This window comes from Wolffia australiana, chromosome 8 (genome assembly GCF_029677425.1).
Source record: "Wolffia australiana isolate 7733 chromosome 8, ASM2967742v1".
Classification (NCBI taxonomy): domain Eukaryota; kingdom Viridiplantae; phylum Streptophyta; class Magnoliopsida; order Alismatales; family Araceae; genus Wolffia; species Wolffia australiana.
The window spans coordinates 17,339,548-17,362,625 of NC_135842.1; the positions used below are offsets into that span (position 1 = coordinate 17,339,548).

General features: G+C 44.6%; 2 protein-coding genes across 2 annotated transcripts; both read left to right on the plus strand.

The window, feature by feature from the left end:
• Positions 1-7,188: 7,188 nt before the first annotated feature.
• On the plus strand, positions 7,189-16,904 carry LOC144706422 (protein CANDIDATE G-PROTEIN COUPLED RECEPTOR 2-like). The gene is made up of 6 exons (XM_078579360.1): positions 7,189-7,535; positions 8,019-8,210; positions 16,036-16,198; positions 16,275-16,377; positions 16,472-16,553; positions 16,630-16,904. The coding sequence occupies exons 1-6, from the start codon at positions 7,257-7,259 to the stop codon at positions 16,705-16,707; spliced, it is 897 nt and encodes a 298-aa protein (XP_078435486.1). The 5' UTR covers positions 7,189-7,256; the 3' UTR covers positions 16,708-16,904.
• Positions 16,905-18,550: 1,646 nt separating this feature from the next.
• LOC144706423 (PLASMODESMATA CALLOSE-BINDING PROTEIN 2-like) lies at positions 18,551-20,319 on the plus strand. The gene is made up of 4 exons (XM_078579361.1): positions 18,551-18,710; positions 18,787-19,026; positions 19,761-19,794; positions 19,901-20,319. The coding sequence occupies exons 1-4, from the start codon at positions 18,659-18,661 to the stop codon at positions 20,109-20,111; spliced, it is 537 nt and encodes a 178-aa protein (XP_078435487.1). The 5' UTR covers positions 18,551-18,658; the 3' UTR covers positions 20,112-20,319.
• The last annotated feature ends 2,759 nt before the right edge of the window (positions 20,320-23,078 follow it).

Genomic DNA, 23,078 nt, shown 5'->3' on the forward strand with positions numbered 1-23,078 from the left:
GGTGCGACAGAGACTGAGATTAATACATGTCTATGAGCGATGGAGTCTGAGGTGGCTTGCATGATGGTGAAAACCTAGATTATAAGTGATGATAACTTAGGGAAATGATGAAGATGTAAGGTATAAAAAAAAAGAAGACCACACTAACCTCGTTGTCACCAGTCCCTCACGTGCCCAAGGACCCAAGTCGTGCTTTTTCTTCATGTGTCTTTATCTGAACACCAGTCCTTTGTTCCTTTGCTCTCCTATTGTAAGTAAAAGCCCAAACAATATTTTGAATGGGTGATGGTTGACAAGGTTGGAAACTCAACCTAATGCATGGTTTAAATCGATACATTATGTATTAATTTATACGATGATATATTTGATTATTTTTGAAGGCCAATGAAGGTTACTGAGCCATAGGAATTGTTAATTAAAATGATGCACATGATTGAAGGCTCAAATACAAATGGTCTTTTGAATATCAAAACATATACTTAATGTTTAGAAATTTTAAGAAAAATTCACCAAAATTACCCATCCAAAATTTGTTCATTGCACTGTCATCCTTCTCTCTTTCCCCCTTTGATCCTGTTTATTCACGATGAGGTTGGAACGACATAGCGAGGATGGTAAAGTAATAACAAGGCTCAACGAGTCAAAGGAGGGATAACATAATAAATGGATGGTTATTTGCAGATATTTTAGAGGATTTTGGTATTATTAATTGGGAATTTATCATGTAATTATGTGAATTTAATGAATATTTATGCATTAGCTATAAATTCCAATTTCTACGCATTATGCTTATTTTTCTCTAACTTTTTTGAATTCTCTGAATTCAAGCAATTTGATTGTTGATGAGTATTTTATAGTTCTAAGTGTGCAGAAATTTACAGGAATGAGAAGATACAATTCTTAGAGAATTGGATAATTTTTTTGGAGATTAGTGATTCTACAAAGGGCTTGAAAGGATCAAGTGGAGTTGTGGACCTTCAAAAGAGAAATCTGCGGAAGACAGACCATTACCTGGCATGCCCATTGGGATCTCAAAAGCCATACAAAGAAAGAAGCTGAAGATCACAAAGGGGAAGCTCTCAACCCATGGAGAAAAAGAGGCAAAATGGCAAGAAAAAATAATAGAAAATGCCCAAAATGGTATTTTACTAATTATTCCTATGTATAAATAAGATTTTTCTCCCTCATTTCCCCTCATTCTGATTGTGCTCTAGCAAGTGGCTGGCCGGAAAGACAATGCATATTTCAGAATCCAGGTTGCTCAACTTGCTTGATGTAAGTTCATCGAAGTTTTCACACAATCTCAACTATTGTTTGCATTGAAAAAAGACTGATCCTAGAAAAATATAAGGATCCTAACTTAAGAGGAAGCATCGAGGGCTCTATAGACTTGCATTGAGGCTTTAAGAACTTAGATTTCCATTTTTCCATCATTATAAATCCATTCTTCCTTTAAATCCATCACTTTCTCACTCTAAACGCTTGGTTTCCTATGTTCTCTCTCTATATTTGACTCTTTATCTCTCTAGATCTTCATCCATATCGCTAAAGTGTTCCCTCAACATTTCGTAAAAAATCTCATTCATATGCACCTTCAAATTCTATCTCCAACTTCTTCTGCACCCATTTTATTCATTTTCTCTCTCTCTCTCTCCTCATTTCGCCCAGTTTCTCTCTCTAACCCAGTTCCTATCTCTCTCTAGAAATTTTAACATCTCTCCAATGTGTCCCTAAAAAATCACAAAAAATTCAATTTCTGATAGCTTTAATTCAAAATTTCACAACCGCTACCGCTGACGCGCGTTGGTGTGCGCTGTAGGGCAACATTTGGGGTGGTGGAGATGCCTTCCGCCTGCTGGTCGCGCGCGCACAGCAGCGTGACCACTGGGAAGAAGGGGCACCTCTCAGGACTAAGACAAATTTCCGGCCAAGTCCCAAAACGGCCCGAACCGCCTTGACCCAATTCGAAGCTGGTCGAACTGGGTCAAACCGACCTTAAAAAAAACCGAAATAATATATTTTTTGGTGTTTTATAATAAAAGTCAACAAAAAATCCTACTCTGCCGCACTCCGTCGCCCCTCTACCACTGCCATTGTCGGCGATTGCCGAAAAAGGTAATATTTACATTTTTCTGCGTTTAAAAATTATAAAAAATTAGGAAAAATCTGGAGAAATTAGGAAAATATATTTTCTGCATTTAAAAATTCCAAAAAATAGGAAAATCCCATAAATTCATATAATGAATTCCCAGTGATTTTAACATCTAATTTTTTTAAAAAAATCTAACTCTTGTTTTTAATATTTTATGTGGGTTTTGGTGTAAAATAAATATCCATACAATTGTAAAAATATTTATTTTTGGTTTATGGTGTTAATTAAAATTAGGAGAATTAGTGTAAAATATTTTTAGTGTTTTTCCTTGTATTTCTGCTTCAATTAAAACCATATCAATTTATATAAATTAACTAAAATCCCACAAATTATATCTATCGTCTTTAAACTCATTCCATCATTTCAGGCTTCAGACAAATTCCGATATTAAACTTCTGCCTCTCTACGGATGGACCCCTTACTTTCCCTATATTCATAATAGAGTATTTAAGCGGAATTTTTTCATAAATATTTTTGGTTTAGTCTGAATTTAAACAATGACATCAAAACCCAGAATTTGGGCTTATCGATGAGGAGACACACGTGCATGGTACAACATTTCTAAATCTAAACAATGCACGCTTGAGCATCTCAACCCATCTCACTACAAATAAATCATGGATATATCTAGAGATTGTGTGGATACGTTTGGAGGAACCAATAAATCATGGATCCGACCAGTGCATATGTGATTTGATCATCGGTTTTCAGTGTGATGTTGCAATTTTGTTACTTTCTTCAGCGACGTTAATTGATTTAGTTTCACTTCAGTTGAGGCCTTATAACCCAACATTAACCATTATGCATGATAACATCAAAGGGATCATACGAGTTATTTTAGTGAACTCTTCTACAAAGAAAACCCACAATCCCTTGACGTCTCCACATGATTTTTTATGAAATTAACTGTCCCCATTGCTTGAATATGGATTGATAATGACATTATCTATTGGTATTTTAAACCTTCAATATCCTACGAGGAATAATTCTAAGTATATACATTTGTAAATTAGTCATTATCGTAGTATACCTTTGTTGCAATATGTCAACATTTCATATATTCTTTAATTTTGTTATTAACACTGGACAAGGATAACAATGAATATAATTTGCAATCATAATTATCGAATGCAATGGAATGTGTGTTCTCTCTCATGAAATATAATTCCGTTATTGTCTTGATAGAAGCCCCATGCAGTTTGGGGGGCAATAATCAACATCCTGTCTTATTCATCCCTCTATCTGTAATGTTTTTTATTTAATTCCCAAGTTTGATTTAGTAGATGTTGAGAAATACATTATATGTAGTCAAATTCCTTTTTGAACCTCATTGAGCATAGCTTCATCATAGAGCTCACCCTCTAATTGGGTCTTTTTTCTAGATTGGGTATTTACTCCCTTCATGCTTTAATTAATGCAGTTGCTATATTTTCAAACCTCCCTTCACCATGTAACATACATCATCTCAAGTTACTCCAATCTATATTGAGAATACTTTAGTGCATCCACTAGCTACCCATGTAACGATTAGTTTGGATTCATCTAGTAGTTTGCTTTAGAATTATGTTCATGATGATAACACATAAGAAATCTGTTCATGTATTCCTAAACCCTTATGATAACACAAGCCACAATTTTTTTTAGAGGGCGGATATACATTTGATAATTAATAATAATAGGTTGACAATATATTTGTCACAATTAATATATTTTCTTAAATAATAACATTACAATGCCAAAATAAAATTAAAAATTGTATCATAAATTGAAGACGCTTTATGCTCATCATTCCACTATGATTATTGGAATTGTAATTTGATATTTGTAAATGAGATCCCTAATGCAATTCCTCTTTTTTTCTTAAAGCTTAGACGCTGATATAACCCTTGAAGATTTCATATGTATTATTTCCTGTTATTTTGTCCCTGTTTTCTTCAAATTTCCATGAAAAATATTTGGTAGTTGGCCCTACAAGGGAACATACTATTTAAAATCATTCACATAAATCTCACATCTATACAACAAGGGATATATAATTCAGAAAGTAATTTGATCGATCAGGTCTAAATTGGAAAAAATGTGCACTGTCCCTTGGTGTGTGCGAGAGGAGTTTGTGTTTGATATTTCTTTAATATTAATACAGTGTTTATCATTGTAACAAGTATATAAAATTGAGTAGTTTTTCGGTTTCTTCTCACGTGCAACAACTTGAATCGTTTCAATCATTTTTATTGTCAATATATTAATTTAACATAGCAGTAAAAGCTCCAACTACATTTTAAAATTTCTGCCAGATTCCTACTCGGGCATTTAAAACCATAAGACTTAGAAATACAGATTTGGGAATTTAAAAACTTGAAACCTCCATTCAAAGCGCAGTTTTGTTAGGCGATATATGTATATATATATGTATATATAGATGTATAGATAGGGAGAGATAGAAATATGTAACTAGAGGTAGAGAGACATGGATAAAGATAGAGATAGAGAGTGAGTTTGATATATATGGATAGAGATAGAGAGATTTGGGGAGAGATAGAGAGAGAGTCGGATATATTGGGATAGAGAGATAGATAGATAGTTAGAAATAAAGAGATAGAGAGAATTAGATAGATAGATAGAGACAGAGATGGATAGATCTAAGATACACAGGTAGTAGAAACTGAGATAGAGAGATAGATAGATAGATAGATAGATAAATATATAGAGAGTAGAAAGAGAGGTAGATAATGGAAATAGAGACATAGATAGGTAGAGAGAGAGGGGAGAGATAAAATGGAATGAGAGTGGGGAAAGAGAAAGTAGAGAGAGAATGGAGACAAGAGAGAGGGGGAAAGAGAGAAGGAAGGTGAGAGAAGGGAGAGGGGGAAAGAGAGAAGGTGAGAGGGAGAGAGAGAGAGGGATAGGGGGAAAGAGAGAAGGGAGAGAGGGAGAGAGGGGGAAGAGAGAAGGAAGAGGAGAGAAGGGAGAGAGAGAGAGGGAAAGAGAGAAGGAAGAGGAGAGAAGGGAGAGAGACAGACTGAGAGAGGGAGAGAGGGGGAATGAGAGAAGGAAGAGGAGAGAAGGAAGAGGAGAGAAGGGAGAGAGAGAGACTGAGAGAGGGAGAGAGGGGGAAAGAGAGAAGGGAGAGAGAGGGGGAGAGAGGGGGAGAGAGGGGGAGAGAGGGAGAGAGGAAAGAGAGAGAAGGGAGAAAGAGATGGGGAAAGAGGGAGGGGAAGAGAGAGGGGAGGGAGAGATGGAGAGAGTGAAACAGAGAGAGCGAGAGAGAGAAAGAAAGAGAGGGAGAGAGAGAAAGAAAGAGAGAGGGAGAGAGAGAAAGAAAGAGAGAGGGAGAGAGAGAAACAAAGAGAGAGGGAGAGAGAAAGAGAGGGAGAGGGGGGCCCACTAGGGATCGGGGATTCAGACAGATCGTTCGAATGTTCGATTGGATTGGGCATTCGAACGAACGAATTAGAACACCGATCTGTCCACTTCAGATCTGATCCGAACATGATCTGCACGTCTGTTAGGTTCGAATTGTTCGAACAAGTTGGCTGTTCGGATCGAATGTTCGAATTCGATGCCGACCAGCGGCCGCCCAGTGCCAGCCAGCGACCGCACAGCAGCCGCCAGTGTCGGCCAGCAGCTGCCCAGCGGCCGCCAACGCAGGCCAGTAGCGCCCAGCAGCCGCCAGTGGCTGCCCAGCGCTGGCCAGTGGTCGCCCAGCCCCGGCTAGCAGCTGGCCAGAGCCAGCCAGCGGGGCCCAGCGGCCGCCAGCTCCGGCAAGTGGGGGCCAACGGCCGCCAGCTCCGGCCAGCCGCTGCCTAGCGCCGGCCAGCGGCCGCCTGCGCTGCCCAGCGGTCCCCAGCCCCAGCCAACGAATGCCATCGGCGGCCGGCCAGCAGATGCCAGCGGCAGCCGGTCAGCGGACACCAGCGACCGCCAGCGGCGCCAGCCAGAGAGAAAGTCGCTAGTGGTCGCTGGCGCCGCTGGCCATTTGTTCGAACAAGGTCTAACAAATGGCAATTGAACACGAACGAACCAAATCGTTCGTTCGAAACTTTCGATCTAGCACGAACAAAGGGTTTGTTCGATCGAAAGATTCGAACAGATTGTTCTAATCGGCATTTGTTTGTTCGAATCTTTCGAGCAAGATTCGAACGATCCTATCCGATCCGATCCCCGATGCCTAGGGCCCACTCTCTTTAAGAGAAAGAGAAGAGAGAGATAGGAGAGAGAGAGAAGAGAGAGGGGAGAGATAGAAAGAGAGAGAAATAGAGAGAAGAGAGAGATAGAAAGAGAGAGAGAAGAGAGAGAATGAGAAAAATAGATAGAGGAGAGAGAGTGAGAAAGAGAGAGAAAGCGAGAGAAGAGAGAGAGAAAAGAGAGAGAAGAGAGAGAGAAAGAGAGAGAATGAGAAAAATAGATAGAGGAGAGAGAGTGAGAAAGAGAGAGAAAGAGAGAGAAGAGAGAGAGAAAGAGAGAGAAAGAGAAGAGAGAGAAAGAGAGAGAGCAAGAGAAGAGAGAGAGAAAAAGAGAGAGAAGAGAGAGAAAGAGAGAGAAGAGAGAGAGAAAAAGAGAGAAGAGAGAGAGAGAAAGAGAGAGAGAAAGAGAAGAGAGAGAGAGAAAAAAGAGAGAGAAGAGAGAGAGAGAAAGAGAAAAAAGAGAGAGAGAAAGAGGGAGAAAGAGAAAGAGAGAGTATGAGAGAGAGAGAAGAGAGAAGAGAGAGAAGAGAGAGAAGAGAGAGAAGAGAGAGAAAGAGAGAGAAAGAGAAGAGAGAGAGAGAGAAAAAAGAGAGAGAAGAGAGAGAGAAAGAGAGAGAGAAAGAGAGAGAAGAGAGAGAGAAAGAGGGAGAAAGAGAAAGAGAGAGTATGAGAGAGAGAAGAGAGAGAAGAGAGAGAGTAAGAGGGAGAGAAGAGAGAGAAGAGAGAGAGAAAGAGAAAGAGAGAGTAAGAGAGAGAGAAGAGAGAGAAGAGAGAGAGAGAGAAAGAGAGAGAAGAGAGAGAAGAGAGAGAGAAGAGAGAGAGAAGAGAGAGGGGAAAGAGAGAAATCAAACAGTTTATGTTCGTGGGGGAACTTGACTCCCCGACTCACCCCCTCTTCGCTGCGGCTGCTGCTTCACCAAATGAGACGACTCGAAGAGATCCTGCTCAGCCCCAAATCGGTCCAATCCATCCTCGACTCGAAGAACCCTCTTCACCTCGCCGGATGGCTCTCCAGTTGCCATGGGTTCTGGTACAACGCCGCCTTGATCCTTCCATCTCTTCTCTTCGTCGCCTTCTTAGCTTCTCAAGCGAGGAAGAGCCTCACGAAGCTCTCGTACGGCCGATCCTACATCATGATCTCTTACTACGGCCTCCTGTGGGCTGTTAGCGTGTTCAATCTCCTATGGTGCGTCCTCCAGGTACGCCCCTCGATCAATTCCGACTTTTGTTCTTTTGCTATGTTTTTTTCCCCGTTTGGATGTAGATAATTGGTTATTCATTTGATATTTCATGTTGTTGATCACCGGAAAATCAACACGGCGACTTTTTGCTCGCGATGAATTAAGTGAAAATTATCAAATTTACAAATTCGTGGCAATTGTTAGGGCTCACAAATTCATGGCAAATTAGCAAATTCGGCTCGTGACGAATTGGGTGTAATCTTAGAGCTCTTGTATTTCTTCGAAAGCTTGGCCTCACAGTTTTAAAATTTCCAATTGTCCCTAATCCTTTGCTCCTACTTTTTTTCCAGATGGTCATGGTACTCTGACTTTCCTTTTTTGGGTCGCGATTTATTAACCTTTCAATCTTGTTTCTTTGCAATCATTTAAGTTGAGTTTCTGGAATGCAAATGAATGTTTTACAAATCAGTAATGATAGATCCTGAAAAATATTTTGTGCAGTATTGGGAATGTACTCCAGGAAGGGAACTAAACTGGAATCTTTTGACGTTGTTCACCAAATCTGGTCTGCTGTTCTTAGAAATCAGCCTGCTGGCATTTTTACTGCAAGGAAACCAAGTTAGCGGGTTGGATGCACTGACACGCACATTTGTCATTTCCGGTATGGTCGTCGCCTTGGATATAATTCTCAAGGTAATCTGCTACATTTATTGTCCACATTTAATTTCCCTTTACCTTGATGTTGAAAAGTCATAGAAATTTACAGAAAGGAGTTAGGTTTTCTAAAGTTTCAGTCGTGGTAAAATGTCGGTTAGTCCATTTTTCAAAGACTATTAATCAACCTTTAAGATCACTTGTCAATAGTTGGGTTTGACGTAATCATTGGTGATTATGATGATGATCATGATGAATCATCGTCTTCATCATCGTCATCCATCGATTTTTGATGAATCATCGTCACAATCATCTTTCTTCAAAAAACAAAACCCATTGTTATTCGCCCAGCGGAGACATGGATGATGGTGACAATGACTCAATTTGAGGATGGTGATGGCAAGATTTGGGGATGATGATGACGAAAACAAAATTTTGTTACAATCAGTCAACCTTATTTCAGTGTCAATAATGAAAAAGAGACGGTATGACTTTAGGAGTAAAAACATGATTCAAGAAGTTCGGTTTACGCACTCTGCTGAAAATATAGAAAACTAAGTTCCATGGACTTAGGTTACCCAAAGGTAATGTCAGATGATGAGTGGATGATTCGTGACAAACCCTAGAGAGTTTGGAGGAGAAGAAGGGTCGATGGAGGTTGAGAAATGAGAGAATAGATTGACATAAGGAAGTAAGTGGCTTACATTAGGGTATTTATACCCTATGAGAGAGAGGAAATAAGAGCTCCTAAAGGGCTTATAGAATAGGGTCCAAGAGGAGGATAAGCACTTAACTAACACCCCCCCGCAAGCGAAGTATGGATGTCGTCCATATTGAGCTTGGATACAGCATGTTGAAGCAGCGGCCGGGACAGTCCCTTGGTGAGGACATCCGCTGCCTGGTCAGCAGAGGAGACGTATTCGAGGTCGAAGAGCCCCTCGTCCATACGTTCCTTGAAGAAATAGCGGTTGCGCTCCATGTGCTTGATGCGCCCTTGCTGTCCGGGGTTCTTGGCCAAGGCGATAGTGGATTTGTTGTCACAGAAGAAGTGGATTGGTCCCACATACTTCACGTGAAGATCGGCGAGGATGTTGTGGATCCACTGTCCCTCGGCTGCCCCATCAGCAAGAGCACGAAATTCGGCCTCGGCACTGGAGCGGGACACCTTGTCCTGCTTGCTACTTTTCCAGCTTACGAGGCTGCCAAGAACGAACGTGCAGTACCCCGTGGTAGACCGACAATCCACAACGGAGCCAGCAAAATCGGCATCGGTGTACACCTTCACCGTCTTGTCCGAGCTATGAGGGAAGAGGAGTCCCTTGCCCGGGCAGCCCTTGAGATACGAAAGTACCCGGTGGGCGGCTTGACTGTGGATCTCCCTCGGTGAGTGCATGAACTGACTGAGCAGGTTGACCGCAAATGCAATGTTGGGCCGAGTGTGAGTCAGGTAGAGGAGTTTGCCCACCAACTGCTGATAGCGGTGAGCATTCGTCAAAGGAGAGTCCTCGCCCTTGCCCAACTTGACGTTGGGGTCGATAGGAGTGCTCACGGGCGCACACCCGGTCATCCCTGTCAAAGTCAGCAAGTCGACGGCGTACTTCTGCTGTGAAACAAAGAGGCCCCGTGAGGAGTACGCCACCTCAAGGCCGAGGAAATATCGGAGAAGGCCAAGGGCCTTGATCTCAAATTCCTTGGCCAGGGCGGTGCTAAGACGAACGGCTTCAGCAACATCTGATCCCGTGATGAGGATGTCGTCGACATACACAGCAAGGATGGAGATCCCGGTCGGACGGTGGCGGAAGAACAAAGTGGCATCTCCGTTGCTCTGAGTGTACCCTTCGGCTTTCAGAACAGCGGAGAACCGGCCGAACCACATGCGCGGAGACTGCTTTAGTCCATTAAGGGACTTCCGCAGTTGGCAGACATGGCCAGGGGGGCCGAGAGAGTAACCCGGCGGCTGCTGCATGTACACCTCCTCCGTCAAGTCGCCATGCAAGAAGGCGTTCTTGACGTCGAACTGTCGGATAGCCCACCGGAAGTGAGCCGCGAGGGCCAGGAGGAGGCGAACGGTCTCCATCTTCGCCACAGGGAGAAGCGTCTCAAGTAGTCCACTCCGTAAGATTGGGTGAACCGCGAGCCACAAGTCGAGACTTGTAGCGCTCAAGGGTGCCATCCGCATGATGCTTCTTGGTGTGGACCCACTTGCAATCCACCGCCCGCTTGCCAAGAGGAGGGGCGATGTTCCAAGTGCGGTTTGAGTAGAGACTGCATCTCCTCGTCCATCGCCGCTTTCCAATGAGGAGAAGCGATAGCATCGGCTAAGCGGCGAGGATGGGATCCGACTTCGATGCGAGCAAGAAACAGCCGGTAGGGAGTACTCAGCCGGTCGAAGGAAAGAAAATGCGAAAGAGGATAACGGGGCGTCTGAGTGCACTGACGAACCCCTTTCCGGAGGGCAATGGGCCATCCCAACTGGTCGTCATCGTCGAGAGAGGTTGAGGATGGCTCGGCCAATGGAAGATGAGCGGAAGCAGTGGGGGAGGGGGAGTCCTCGGGAGGAGGACGAGAAACCTCCACGGGAGAATCAGATAACGGAGCAGGGGAAGAAGACTCGTCATGGGAGGGAAGGAAAGGGTCATCAAGGGGAGGAGGCGCAACGGGAAGCGAGGAGGATGACTCGAGAGGGGACTGATCGGAGGAAGGAGGAAGAGGAGGAGCATGCCGGATGGCGGGAAGCAAAGATGGGGAGGACAGCACGTCCAAAGGCCCCTCGGGGGTCACCGACGGAGAAGAATCAAAGGGAGAGGGATCATGGATTTGAGGGTGGTCTCGATGAAGCGAGACCACTGCAGAAGATTCGGGCCGCGGAGAAGAGTTGATTCCGGGACCAGAGGCAACGGATGAGTGATCTTGTAGGAGAGCGGCTTCTCCGCAAAGTCGGTCTCTGTGTAAGGCATGGTCTCTATGTCGGTCTCTGCGCGGCTGACTGCGCGGCTGGCTGCGCGACTGGCTGTGCGGCTGGCTGTGCGGCTGGCTGTGCGGGGGTCACCGACGGAGAAGAATCAAAGGGAGAGGGATCATGGAATGAGGAAGAAGATGCGGGAGCGGTGGGCTCCAAGAAAGGAACGGGCCCCAAGTGGGGAGCCGAGGGGGCCTCATCCAACGGGAGGCGGGATGAGGAAGAGTGGTCCCCAAAATAGGGTTCATGCTCGGCAAAGGTGACATTTGCCAAGATGAAGTATCGCCGAGACGGCGGATGGTAGCACCGATACCCTTCTGAAGAGAGGAGTACCCAACGAGACGCACCGAACACGGCGTCAAGCTTTGTCCGGCCGGAGGCGTGTCGTGGACATATGCCGTGCAGCCGAATATCCGTGGCAAGAGACCCGTCCGCAGGCACGCGTGTCGGGAAGGCGCGCTCATCCGGTCCAGGGGGTAGAGAACGCCAACAGCTGGGTGGGAATGCGATTGGCGAGATGGGTGCTCGTCAGGGCGGCATCACCCCAATACGCCACGGGCCTTGGCGTCGATAAAGGCGTCCGGGCGTCGAGGTGACATAGCCGATCGCGACGTTCGGCTGATCCGTTCTGCTCGGGGTGGCAGGGCATGAAGATTCGTGGAGGATCCCCGGTCGGCGAAGAAGGCGTCGAGGTCGTTGTTGAAGAAGTCGGGCATTATCCGGCGAAACCGCTGGGTACCCCGACCAAACTGCGTCGCCACCATCGCACAAAAATGACGGACATTCTGCGCAACTTCCGACTTCGCGGTGAGGAGGTAGACCCACGTATAGCGAGTTGCCTCGTCCACAAGTAGAAGGAAGTACCGATGACCTTTCAAGCTAGGTTTCGGGGCAGGTCCCCACACGTCGCTATGCACCCGGAACATCGGGACAGATGTGTGAGCCGAGGCGGAGTGAAGGAAGAACGGCGATGCCGCCAACTGACAAGCGTCACACCAAGGTCTTAAGGTCCAAGCCAGAACATAATTCAGGGGAAAGACGGTGAAGAGTCGCAAAAGGCGGGTGGCCCAGCCGCTGGTGCGTCATCAGGAGTCGGCCCCACCGCTGCTCGGCCCCCGTCCGAAGTGTCCGGTGCACCGCGAAGCACTGCGACCGTCCCCCATCATCCAGCAACAGCAGCCCGTTCTCCCGCCTAATCCGTGTAGTCCGGCCGACCTTGTCAGACAGAAACATGCCGTCAGGTTGGAGATGAAATGAGCACTGGACGGCATCAACAAGCGTTGTGGTGACAGAAGTACAGCCCGCAGGTCGGGAACGTGGAGGGCGTTGCGGACCACACCAAGGCCGTCCACATAGACTGCCCGATTCCAGCCACGCGTGAGTCGTCCACCCGGCCGTGAGAACAGTCGTGCACCACTATGCGGGACGTGGGAGACGAACCGAGTGTTGAGGGGGTCATGTGCTCAGTGGCCCCGAGTCAAGCACCCAAGTTGTGTCCGATCGACCGGCGAGTGAGACGCCGTATGGCCGCAATACCAAGTGTCGGCAGGGGAGGGAGACGCGCAAATGTGCCGAAGTAGGCGGTCGAAGAAGGCTGCATGGCTGCCACCTGATCACGGAGCCGGGCAAGCTCGGCTTGATGCTGTCCAGAGCCGTGGTAGGCGTGCTCGGGGCCGAAGATTCAGATTGGGCCAACATGGCCTTGCTGTCCGCCTCTTTCTTCTTTCGCCAGTCGTTGAGGCGTTTAGTGCACTTGTTTTTCGAGTGGCCCGGCTTCCCGCGAGAGGTGCAGACGTGTGGTTTTGCGGGGCGGGCAGCGGCTGCGGAGTCGTAAGAGGGCCGAGGACTGCCCAGCAGCGGCAGCAGGTGCTGCCAGAAGCACAGAGGACTCAGCCGGGTCGGAGGTGGGAGTCCCATGGAGAAGGAGATGACTCTCTTCCTCCTGGAGCTCCTGAACCAACGTCTCGAGATCCGGAGGGCCATCTTTGTTGTGCAGGGCCCGACGACGAATGGCCTCATATTCCCGGTTTAGGCCGTTGAGAAACCCCATGATGCGCAGGATAAGCATGTTCTGATAGGTCTTGCACTTGGGGTCGTCCGTTTGGCAGGTAGTGGTCCACTTCATCCCACGCCTTCTTGTGTGCGAGAGCATAATCGGAGATCGACAGAGAGCCCTGTTTCAGGTTGGAAGCTTGAGCAGCGAGGGCGTAGATGCGCCACCAATCATTCTCCCGCCCGCAAAATTTCGTGGCTTGGTCCCAAAACCCTTTGACCGTTTTCTGATGGGGAAAGCGGTCGCGGAAATCGGGGGCCAATGTGAACGTGGACAGCCACCCAAGGATGAACTGCTCCTCGGCGTCCCAAGCCGCATAGTGAGGGTGATCGGCGGTCAAGGGATGCTCGGTGCAGTGCTTGTACAGTTGACGGGATTTGAGGGTGGTCTCGATGAAGCGAGACCACTGCAGAAGATTCGGGCCGCGGAGAAGAGTTGATTCCGGGACCAGAGGCAACGGATGAGTGATCTTGTAGGAGAGCGGCTTCTCCGCAAAGTCGGTCTCTGTGTAAGGCATGGTCTCTATGTCGGTCTCTGCGCGGCTGACTGCGCGGCTGGCTGCGCGACTGGCTGTGCGGCTGGCTGCGCGGCTGGCTGTGCGGCTGGCTGCGCGGCTGGCGGTGCGGCTGGCTGCGCGGCTGGCTGTGCGGCTGGCTGTGCGGCTGGCTGTGCGGCTGGCTGTGCGGCTGGCTACACGGCTGGCTGTGCGGCGGCTGGCTGCTGCGCTGCTGGCTGGTCGCGCGGCTGGCTGCTGCGGCTGGCTGCTGCGCGGCTGTGCTGGCTGCGTAGCGGGCTGCGCGGCGGCTTGCTGCTGTGCGACTGGCTGGTCGCGCGGCGGCTTGCTGCTGCGCGGCTTGCTGCTGTGCGGCTGGCGGTCGCGGCGGCTGGCTGCTGCGCTGCTGGCTGGTCGCGCGGCGGCTGGTCGCGCGGCTGGCTGGTCGCGCGGCTTGCTGCTGCGCGGCTGTGCTGGCTGCTGCGCGGGCGGCGCGGCGGCTTGCTGCTGTGCGACGGGCTGGTCGCGGCGGCTTGCTGGTGCGCGGCTTGCTGCTGTGGGGCTGGCTGGTCGCGCGGCTGGCTGCTGCGCTGCTGGCTGGTCGCGCGGAGGCTGGCTGTCGCGGCGGCTGGTCGCGGCTGGCTGGTCGCGCGGCTGGCTGCTGCGCTGCTGGCTGGTCGCGCGGCGGCTGGCTGTCTTGGCGGCTGGTCGCGCGGCTGGCTGGTCGCGCGGCTGGCTGCTGCGCTGCTGGCTGGTCGCGGCGGCTGGCTGTCTTGGCGGCTGGTCGCGCGGCTGGCTGGTCGCGCGGCTTGCTGCTGCGCGGCTGTGCTGGCTGCTGCGCGGGCGGCGCGGCGGCTTGCTGCTGTGCGACGGGCTGGTCGCGCGGCAGCTTGCTGCTGCGCGGCTTGCTGCTGTGCGGCTGGCTGTGAGGAGGGAGGGAGGGTGAGATCAAGGGATCTCAAACCCTAAAGGGTGATGTCAAACCCTAGAGAGGAGAGGGAAGATCAGGAGCCCTAGAGCTCTGATACCATGACAAACCCTAGAGAGTTTGGAGGAGAAGAAGGGTCGATGGAGGTTGAGAAATGAGAGAATAGATTGACATAAGGAAGTAAGTGGCTTACATTAGGGTATTTATACCCTATGAGAGAGAGGAAATAAGAGCTCCTAAAGGGCTTATAGAATAGGGCCCAAGAGGAGGATAAGCACTTAACTAACAATTCGTCATCTGGTTTCCAAGAGCCATTATCAGCATTCATTGATCGATGCTGAACCATCATCATCGGTGCCATTCATCCAAAAAGCCCAAACAAGGGTGACACTGAAGATACCAAGATTTGGGGATGACGATGACACTTTCTTTTTTTTTGAAAATATAACGATGACAATTTCATCATCAGATCCATCAACCCTAGTCACTAGAAACCCAAGAGATGTATTCTGATACACTCCCCTCCTTCGTACCCACTTTTGTAACAAAACAGGGAGTCAAGAGACTTATAAAATAACACCAAGAAAAGATCCTTCTAAACAAAACGGCCAGTTCGTTGACCCAGAATGGAGAACATCGGGAACATACAAGTAGATGAATAACCAAAGGGAATAGATTCCAGATTTAGCTGAATCAGCAGGCCGTCCGCGTGGAGAAGAACCGGATCGGTCCCTGATAGGATCCTTGATATGATCCTCAACCTATCTAGGGGGTAGTTTTGTCATGTTAGCCCACAGGGGCATTTTAGTCATTCGGCCATTATGTATTTCCTTTAAATAGGGATGCCCTCTCTTTAGGAGGGCAGCCAAGAAGAAGTAGATTGAAGTAAGGTCTTCTTGTCTCTCCTCTCCTCGTCTAGGTCTGGTCTCCCTCTCTCCCTCTACGATCCCCGGCCCTCGCGATCGTCTCTACCTCACCGCGTCTTCAGGCGGCTCGTCTTCGGCCGATCCCTGCCCCCTCTGCTCGTCCTCCTCTCGGATCCTTCCCGTTTCACCTCTCCTACCCCGGGAACCTCTACCTCGCCTCGTCCTCTACCCCCCTTCCGATACAAACCTAGATTAAGGTTCGTATTAGTCCCCCCTTCAGTCTCGGAGGATCTCCTCGACTGGTCGACTGAACTCTAAGTCTCCAAAACCAAAAACATAATCTTCATGAGGGTGCACCCTCTTATTTAACATATCAAGCATCTCTATTTTTAGAAAGGATCTAAACGAGCCTTTCCACCTTCCTTTTACGTTTATATTTCCTGATTTGGCTCGTATCGCATTCTCACTCTCTCTCACGCAGACCTTAGCTTTAGTTCTCTCTTTAATGTATCCATTTTAGCTTTTTATCAATGATTTCAGCATCAAATCTTTGTTTTTTCTGCAGTGCATATACATCTTTATTCTCGGAGTCCCGTTGTTCTTGGGCAATGGCGATGGCGTAAATAGGGTGAAGTGGGGCTTGTGGGCCACACACAAGTTTCTCCTCACAGCTGTTTATGCTATCATTTTTTTCATGCACCATTCCAAATGGAAGGAAAGATTACCCGGTAAAGAACCCTACCTAGACCCCACTTGCCGTCTAATGATATCTATAATTCATTATTTAGTTATTTTATCCTGCAGCTAGACCAATGTTCTACAAGTATATCATGTGTATGTTCTTGCTAAACGTCGTGGGTTTAGTCTCTTGTGGTATTCTTGGGAGTGGTGGAGCTTTTGCCATCTGGTACACAACTTTGAGTCATTTTTTCTCGCTCTAGGTTAAGTATCAGATTTTACATTTTATACTAATCACTAAGCTGATTTTACTGATTTTTTAGGCTGTATAATCTGACTGTCATATGTTATCACTCGCTTTATCTTCCACTTCTGTACGTCACTTTCCTGGCTGACTTTTTCCAGGTACAGTCGATCTTGGGTAATTAGTAGTCAATTGTGATTAATGATTAATTAAGTTGGGGTTGATCACTTTGTTTAGGAGGAGGATTTGAACTTGGAGAATGCATACTATTCTGAAATGAAAGATGCAGGGTTCTTTGATGCTGATTGGGACTGACTTACCGCTTGGCAGTGCAAACCATACGACGTGGTGTTTATACTTGTGAATAGATCTGGGGGATCCCCAAACTACCGTGATTTGATATTTCTTACTCAACAGGCAACAAGATCCTTTTAATTGGGTTGTCTTGTTTGCCATAATCGTATTATTGACTGGTTGCCAGAATAGAGACTCTCTCTCTTAGTTGGCTTGCATTATGATCTCTCTCTCTCTCTCTCTTTACCTCTACCTCACTATGTCTCCCTCCATTTCTCTCTCTCCCTCAACCCCTTTCTCTCTCTCTCTCTCTCTCTTATTCTCTCTCACATCTCTCTCTCTCTCTCTCTCTCTCTCTTTATCTCTCTCTCTCTCTCTCTCCATCTTTATAACTCAATACTCTATCCTTCTCTTAGTCCTTATAACTCTCTATTCCTCTTCCTCTCTCCCCCCTGTTTCTCTCTGCACCAATTTAACTCTCTTGTCACTCTTTCTCTCTCATCATCCATATATGTATATATATCTCCTCTCCGACTCCCTCTCCCTCTCTCGGTCTCTCTTTCTCTCTTCATCTCTCTATATATATATCTGTCTTCATCCATGTATCTCTCTCCCCTCTCTCTGTCTCTCTTCATCCATATATCTCTCTCTTTCAGTCTATTTATCCGTGCATATATATATCTCTCTCTTCCTCCATATATCTGTCTCATTCGCTCTCTTCATCCATACAGGTATCTCTTCATCCTTATATATTTCTCTATTTCATTCTCTCATCATTCATATATCTCTCTTCCATATATATATTCATCCATATATCTCTCTTCCCTCTCTGTCTCTCTCTTCATCCATATTTGTCCGTCTCTTTCACTCTCTTCATTCATATATATATATATATATATATATTCATCCATATATCTCCCTTCCCTCTCTGCCTCTCTCTTCATCCATATTTATCTGTCTCTTTCACTCCCTTCGTTCATATATATATATATATATATATATATATATATATATATATATATATATATATATATCTTCATCCATATATCTCTCTTCCCTCTCTGCCTCTCTCTTCGTCCATATTTATCTGTCTCTTTCACTCCCTTCGTTCATATATATATATCTTCATCCATATATCTCTCTTCCCTCTCTGCCTCTCTCTTCATCCTTATTTGTCTGTCTCTTTCACTCCCTTCATTCATATATATATACATACATACATATATCTCTCTTCCCTCTCTGCCTCTCTCTTCATCCTTATTTGTCTGTCTCTTTCACTCCCTTCATTCATATATATATATACACATATATCTCTCTTCCCTCTCTTCCTCTCTCTTCATCCTTATTTGTCTGTCTCTTTCACTCTCTTCATCCATTTATATATACTGTCCCTTTCACTCTCTTCGTCCTTATATAAATGTCTCTTTCTCTCTCTTCATCCGTAGAACTCTCAGATAAATGAATTTAAATGCCCACTTGATCGGCCCAGGGGAGCATAAACCCATATTCTATAAAAAAAAAACAGCGTTGACTTACAGCTTCAACAGAAATAAAAATACCCTCATTCAGGCAACCCAGGTCATCATCCCCTCAAAAATCTTTTTACCATTTCAAAACAATTAAAAATATTCAACTCCATTAAATACGGTGGGCCCCAGGCGTGACGTCACCAGATTCGCACGTGATACAGTTGGCCTACACGTACGGTAAAAGTAAGAAAAACAAAAAAAAAAGAAAATTTAACCGCGGTTAAGCCTAACCCAACCGCGGTTACCACGCGAGTTTACGACCGTTTAAACCCTCACGCGCCAGCTCACTTCCCCAGACTATGAACAGTCCGCCGCCGAGGACAATAAAACCCCCGCCACCTCCCCCACTCACTCTCTCACTTCATTCACTCTCTCTCTCTCTCTAAAATTCCTCTCTCTCTAGAATTCCTCTCTGTCTCTCTCTAGAGTTTCTCTCTCTTCTGATGGCGGCGCTGCTGGCGATGGTGGTCGTCGCCGCCGCGATCTCCGGCGGCGGTGAGGGTTTACGGCGGCGATTAGGGTTTTAGCGGCGGAGCGACTTCTGAGTTGATTTCTTTGTGTTTTGTTGCAGAGGCGGCGTGGTGTGTTTGTAACTCCAACGCCGGCGCGGCGGCGTTGCAGAAGACTATCGACTACGCTTGCGGTTCCGGCGCGGACTGCTCCGCCATTCTTCAAAAGGGCGGTTGCTACGAGCCCAACACTGTTCTTTCTCACTGTTCTTACGCTGCCAATAGCTACTATCAGAAGAAAAACCAGGCCGGAGGGACTTGTGATTTCTCTGGCACTGCCTCCATCACCACCACTGACCCGAGTAAGAACTCGGCATTCTGCATTTATCCATGCCAAGTTTGATTAATGTGTTTTTTGTTTGGTTTTTGATTGATGTGTTTCTCCATTGTTTGATCCCAAGTTCATGTAAGAAGAGATTGAGCTGATCTTTGTTTATTTTTTGGTTGATATTTCATCGTCATTCCTAGTTTGATTAATGTGTTTCTTCATTAATCAATCCCAAGTTCGCGGGAGAAGAGGTTGAGCTAATCTTCGTTGGTGATTTTACTGATATTTCATTACCACCGCTGACCCAAGTTCTATTTCATCGTTCTACAACAATCCATTCCTAGTTTGATTTATGTAATCCTTTATTAAACAATCCCTTGTTCGGGGGAGGAGATTAAGATAATTTTTGTTGGTGATTTGATTAATATTTCATTACCACTACTGACCCAAGTATTATTTCAGCGTTCTACTTTAATCCATCCCATGATTGGTTAATGCACTTTTGATTATTTTTGATTAATGTGTTTCTACATTAATCAATCCCAAGTTTAGGGGAGAAGAGATTAAGCTAATCTTTGTTGGTGATTCGTTTTTTTGCTCCAAGTTTGTGATTTTCGTTGAAACCATCTGGAGAAAGAGTGTTTTCTAACTTGGAGCAAAAAATCAGCTATTAATCCTTCCCAAGTTTGATTTGTGCTTCTACATTTATCGATACCAAGTTCAGGGGAGAAGAGATTGAGCTAATCTTTTTGAATGATTCGATGACAGGTTACAGCGGTTGCACTTTCCCCTCTTCCGCTAGGTGAGGGATTACAGCTGATTTTAGCTCCAAGTTTGTGTTTTTCGTTGAAACCCATCTGGAGAATGGTGTTTTCTAATCTGGGTTCGCGGTTGATTTCTTTTTTCAGTGGGTTTTCATCGCCGGGATCTACCTTGAGCCCGCCTGGTATCACTACTACTACTGGTGGAACGCCTGGTTTTACTCCTCCGACGACTATCATTGGGCTTGGACCTGCCGGTAATGGGATAGCCACTGATGGAGCCGGAGCTCTGGCATTGCCGCTGGGATCTGTTGTTTTTCTTCTGATCTCCGCCGTTGGTCTGCTGATGGACGGCTGATAATCGATCGTCTTCTCTCTTACCCACCTCCACTTGAGGGTGAAAGCGCCGCCGGGAGAAGAAGCTGGGTTTTGATTCATTCTTCTCTTCTGTGGAGGGGCACTGAGTTGTCTCTGTCAGTGGACCATTGATCTGATTTCTCTCTTTTCCCCTTGTACAACTTTAATTGTTTCTTCGCTGGTTTTTATTTATCTCTTTTTTTTCTCTCTTTCACTGAAGAAGAAAAGACCTCTTGTGGGGCTGAAGAAGAAAGAGGAGGATAATAATAATAAATTAGGGTAGGTTTTAATTTTTGACCAGGGAATTTAATGTAAGCAACTATGAAAGATTCACCTGGGTCTGTCACTAAGCGTAAAGGCTGGCTGCTGAAGCTTTTAAGGCGTTTAGGGTATAGATTGACCCTGAAGATATGCAGGGGGATTTCCTGTCAGACTGCACAGATGGCTAGGAATTCCTCGAGAATATAAGTAGAAAATGTTACCCTCTGGAATTTTCCTGATTTTCAGGGGGGAAGAAACAGGAAAAGAATAGTGAGAGAAGACACCACCAAGGTCAAGTTTTTTCATCCTCCTCAGTTGTGTCCATCAAAGTAAATGTGGGCATTTAGAATTGGGGACAGGTTGGACCTAACTGGGACTGCTGGTCTGCCATTTTAGGAAAGTTATTTATAATTTATAATTTTACTAATGTAATATTTGATGGTAAAAGTCCCCCCGTTCCTGCTCTTGCTTCCTGCCCCACTCAATTCTCTTGATGACCAGGTCGAGCTCATCAAGGTAGTGCTCTCACTCTCACCGACAGAGGTGAGAGCTGGATATACCTCACCAAGCTCACCCTTAACACCCTTAAAAAATGGGTCTAAATTCTATACTGTTCTCACCTTTGAATGAGTTTGATTGTTCTCTTTAAGCCTTCTGCTATTGAATGATGATACTTTGATCCCTGGAGATCATCCTGTAAAAAGTTTGCATGTTCAATTAGAACCTACTTCTTCATGGTTCAGTCTGCAGATTTCATATATTATCTCAATTATTTTGACTTCACTGCATTGACCTGTATTACAAAAACACAATTAGTTGTTGGTAATGAATCAATCATAATTTTCAATTAAATCAGGTAGCTACATTATTCATTTGCTTCCAAATTCCCTTTCCTATAGCTAAACACATACTTTTTTCTTAGTAATAAAAAAATCACAATTCCCTTTCCAATCAGTTTGAGCCACATACCATAGTAGACTCTGCCCCTTTTTCTCAATAGTTTTACCGCAATGCACTGCATTAAATCACAACTTTTTCTTAGTACGAATAATTCACAACTTTCTTCAATTACTTTGGTGATCATTCAATTCCTTCTAAACTTTCTTCAATAAAACGAGATGCATGATTTTTTCACAATTTTTTGTATTTATTTTTGATATCCAATTATAAACATTTATTCGCTTCTTTCAAATGTTTTATTGGCACCATTATTATGTGACTAGATTTTGATTTTTTTTTCTTATAAGTAAATCATGAACTTTGTCTGTAAGTTCAGATACAAATACCATTCAATTTCTTCCAAAATTATTTGTTTTGCAGCTAAAAGCATATTTTTTTCTTATTTCTAAAGAAGCCATAGTTTTTATTCTATTTACACTTTTGTTAGTATGAATAAATCACCATTATTGAATCAGATGTTGACAATGTCCATTTTTATCCAATTATTCTGTGTTTTGTTAATAGCCGCAAAATTTTCATAATTAAATCACACTTTTTTGTAATTTGAACACATGACTTAAGATCTTGTCTATTTTTTCTTAGTTATTCTGAGTGCACTTTACTGACCTATAAACGTAAATCATGCATTTTCGTCGTCAATAATAAATCACAAATTTCAATTAGTTTGTTACATTAGTCATTTTCTTCCAAATTTTTTATTATCATAAAACACAGAATAATTATGTTTTTTTATTAAATCAGATAGTTACATTATTCATTTGCTTACAAATTCCCTTTCCTATAGCTAAACATATGTTTTTTTCTTACTACTAAAAAAATATTGGTTCCTTTGTAATCAGTTTGAGCCGCATACTATATAGACTCAGTCGCTATCTCTCAATTTTTTTACTACAGCCTTAAATAACAATTTTTTGTTAGAATGAATAATTCACAATTTTGTTGAATCATTTTGGCCATCATTTAATTTCTTCCAAATTTTCTACAATAAAATGAGATGAATGATTTTTGCACAATTTTTTGTATTTATTTTTGATATCCAATTATAAAGTTTATCCGCTTCTTTCAAATGTTTTATTGGCACCATTATTATGTGACTAGATTTTGATTTTTTTCTTACTTATAAGTAAATCATGAATTTTGTCGGTCAGTTCAGATACAGACACCATTCAAATTCTTCCAAAACTATTTAGTTTGAAGCTAAAAGCATATTTCTTTTCTTATTTATAAAGAAGTCAGATTTTTTATTCTATTTACACTTTTGTTAGTACAAATAAATCACACTTTATTGAATTAAATTTTGACAATATCCATTTTTGTCCAATAATGCTCTGTTTTGTTACTTGGCACAAATTTTTCATAATTAAATCACATTTTTTAAATGGCTTAAGATCTTGTCTATTTTTTCTTAGTTATTCTGAGTGCACTTCACTGACCTATATACCTAAATCATGCCTTTTCGTCGTTAATAATAAATCACGAATTTCAATTAGTTCGTGACATTAGTCATTTTCTTCCAATTTTTTTATATCATAAAACACTTTTTTTTTGCACAAACAATACACAACAGCTTTATTTATTATTTGTTTTGACTGCAGTGCAATTTATTACAAAGAATCTCTATTGTTTCTTGATATATGAATAAATCATAATTCTCAGTGAGAATGGATTTTCCACTTATTCATTTTCTCCCAAAATTCTATTAGTAGCTAAACATAGTTTTTTCTTAATTTTAGATTAAATCAGAATT

Coding starts and splice junctions, on each gene's coding strand:
- LOC144706423 (XM_078579361.1), top strand. CDS start 18,659: ATGGCGGCGCTGCTGGCGATGGTGGTCGTCGCCGCCGCGATCTCCGGC. Junction 18,711..18,786: donor CGCCGCGATCTCCGGCGGCG/GTGAGGGTTTAC, acceptor GTTTTGTTGCAG/AGGCGGCGTGGTGTGTTTGT. Junction 19,795..19,900: donor ACTTTCCCCTCTTCCGCTAG/GTGAGGGATTAC, acceptor TTCTTTTTTCAG/TGGGTTTTCATCGCCGGGAT.
- LOC144706422 (XM_078579360.1), top strand. CDS start 7,257: ATGAGACGACTCGAAGAGATCCTGCTCAGCCCCAAATCGGTCCAATCC. Junction 8,211..16,035: donor CCTTGGATATAATTCTCAAG/GTAATCTGCTAC, acceptor TTTTTTCTGCAG/TGCATATACATCTTTATTCT. Junction 16,554..16,629: donor TCCTGGCTGACTTTTTCCAG/GTACAGTCGATC, acceptor CACTTTGTTTAG/GAGGAGGATTTGAACTTGGA.